The sequence below is a fragment of the Pecten maximus genome, unplaced genomic scaffold (genome assembly GCF_902652985.1).
Source record: "Pecten maximus unplaced genomic scaffold, xPecMax1.1, whole genome shotgun sequence".
Taxonomy (NCBI): Eukaryota; Metazoa; Mollusca; class Bivalvia; order Pectinida; family Pectinidae; genus Pecten; species Pecten maximus.
In genome coordinates, this window is record NW_022981534.1 from 5,383 (window position 1) to 8,291 (window position 2,909).

A 2,909-nucleotide genomic window follows, 5' to 3' on the forward strand; every position below is an offset into this window, starting at 1 on the left:
TTTAACGTCCGATTAACAGCCAGGGTCATGTAAGGACGTGCCAGGTTTTGGAGGTGGAGGAAAGCCGGAGTACCCGGAGATAAACCACCGGCCTACGGTCAGTACCTGGCAACTGCCCCACGTAGGTTTCGAACTCGCAACCCAGAGGTGGAGGGCTAGTGTTAATGTGTCGGGACACCTTAACCACTCGGCCACCGCGGCTAACGGGTAACAATATTCCCATATTATCATATATGTATATATGAGAAAGTTGTATATAGTAATTTTGCTGTAATTGTATATGACGAATAAAGGACCTCAAAATAGCCCGCCAACGACATTGCAGAGGTATAGCTCCAAAATAGTATCGGTGCCACTATCGGTTGGATTGATTTCCAAATCGCAGAAATGGTGTGGATTTTTGAGGAAACGGCGGTGTGTCGACGGAATGATAATACATCCTACGTGTATAAAAGATGTTATTAAAAGAGAACATTATTTATCTCAACAGGGTGCTTTCCATCCTTCAATATCATAATGAAGTAATGAACGACGGGGGTGTAATTTTTACCGAATTTTGATCCAATTTTGATTAACAATTTTAAAGACCTTATTGTCTGATCAAAGAGGAGGCCGTAGTCACATCTATCTTTCCTCCAACAATCTAAATTTTCTTGAGGTATTCTTTACACGCGGGAGTGAATCCCTCTTTACACGTGGGAGTGAATCCTTCTTTACACGCGGGAGTGAATCCTTCTTTACACGTGGGAGTAAATCCTTCTTTACACGCGAGAGTGAATCTTTCTTTACACGTGGGAGTAAATCCTTCTTTACACGCGGGAGTGAATCCCTCTTTACACGCGGGAGTAAATATTTCTTTACACGTGGGTGTGAATCCTTCTTTACACGTGGGAGTGAATCCCTCTTTACACGTGGGAGTGAATCCTTCTTTACACGCGGGTGTAAATCTTTCTTTACACGCGGGAGTAAATCTTTCTTTACACGCGGGAGTAAATCCCTCTTTACACGCGGGAGTAAATCCTTCTTTACACGTGGGAGTAAATCCTTCTTTACACGCGAGAGTGAATCTTTCTTTACACGTGGGAGTAAATCCTTCTTTACACGCGGGAGTGAATCCCTCTTTACACGCGGGAGTAAATATTTCTTTACACGTGGCTGTGAATCCTTCTTTACACGTGGGAGTGAATCCCTCTTTACACGTGGGAGTGAATCCTTCTTTACACGCGGGTGTAAATCTTTCTTTACACGCGGGAGTAAATCTTTCTTTACACGCGGGAGTAAATCCCTCTTTACACGCGGGAGTAAATCCTTCTTTACACGCGTGAGTAAATCCTTCTTTACACGCGGGAGTAAATCTTTCTTTACACGCGGGAGTGAATCCCTCTTTACACGCGGGAGTGAATCCCTCTTTACACGCGGGAGTGAATCCCTCTTTACACGCAGGAGTAAATCCTTCTTTACACGCGGGAGTGAATCTTTCTTTATACGCGGGAGTGAATCCTTCTTTACACGTGGGAGTGAATCCTTCTTTACACGAGGGAGTAAATCCTTCTTTACACGTGGGAGTGAATCTCTCTTTACACGCGGGAGTAAATATTTCTTTACACGTGGGTGTGAATCCTTCTTTACACGTGGGAGTGAATCTCTCTTTACACGCGGGAGTAAATCTTTCTTTACACGTGGGTGTGAATCGTTCTTTATACGTGGGAGTAAATCCTTCTTTACACGCGGGAGTAAATCCTTCTTTACACGCGGGTGTAAATCTTTCTTAACACGCGGGAGTAAATCCTTCTTTACACGCAGGAGTAAATCTTTCTTTACACGCAGGAGTAAATCTTTCTTTATACGCGGGAGTAAATCTTTCTTTATACGCGGGTGTAAATCTTTCTTTACACGCAGGAGTAAATCCTTCTTTACACGTGGGAGTGAATCTCTCTTTACACGCGGGAGTAAATATTTCTTTACACGTGGGTGTGAATCCTTCTTTACACGCGGGAGTAAATCTTTCTTTACACGCAGGAGTAAATCTTTCTTTACACGCGGGAGTAAATCTTTCTTTACACGTGTGAGTAAATATATCTTTACACGTGGGTGTGAATCCTCCTTTACACGTGGGAGTGAATCTCTCTTTACACGCGGAAGTAAAACTTTCTTTATACGTGGGAGTAAATCCTTCTTTACACGTGGATTTGAGTCCTTCTTTACACGTGGGAGTAAATCTTTCTTTACATGGGGAGTAAATCCTTCTTTACACGTGGGAGTGAATCTTTCTTTATACGCGGGAGTGAATCCCTCTTTACACGTGGGAGTGAATCCTTCTTTACACGAGGGAGTAAATCCATCTTTACACGTGGGAGTGAATCTCTCTTTACACGCGGGAGTAAATATTTCTTTACACGTGGGTGTGAATCCTTCTTTACACGTGGGAGTGAATCCTTCTTTACACGTGGGGGTGAATCTCTCTTTACACGTGGGGGTGAATCTCTCTTTACACGCGGGAGGAAATCTTTCTTTACACGTGGGTGTGAATCGTTCTTTATACGTGGGAGTAAATCCTTCTTTACACGCGGGAGTAAATCCTCCTTTACACGTGGGAGTAAATCTTTCTTTACACGCGGGAGTAAATCTTTCTTTACACGCAGGAGTAAATCTTTCTTTACACGCGGGAGTAAATCTTTCTTTACACGCAGGAGTAAATCTTTCTTTACACGCAGGAGTAAATCTTTCTTTACACGCAGGAGTAAATCTTTCTTTACACGCAGGAGTAAATCTTTCTTTACACGCGGGAGTAAATCTTTCTTTACACGCGGGAGTGAATCTTTCTTTACACGCGGGAGTGAATCTTTCTTTACACGTGGGAGTGAATCTTTCTTTACACGTGGGAGTAAATCCTTCTTTACACGCGGGAG

General features: G+C 43.2%; 1 protein-coding gene across 1 annotated transcript; it reads right to left on the reverse strand.

Moving 5' to 3' along the window:
• Positions 1-624: 624 nt before the first annotated feature.
• LOC117320105 (probable antibacterial peptide polyprotein) lies at positions 625-2,726 on the reverse strand (the record flags this gene model as incomplete). Its single annotated transcript, XM_033874787.1, has 1 exon — positions 625-2,726. A coding segment is annotated over one exon (2,102 nt), but the record flags the coding sequence as incomplete, so codon positions are not given.
• Positions 2,727-2,909: the final 183 nt, after the last annotated feature.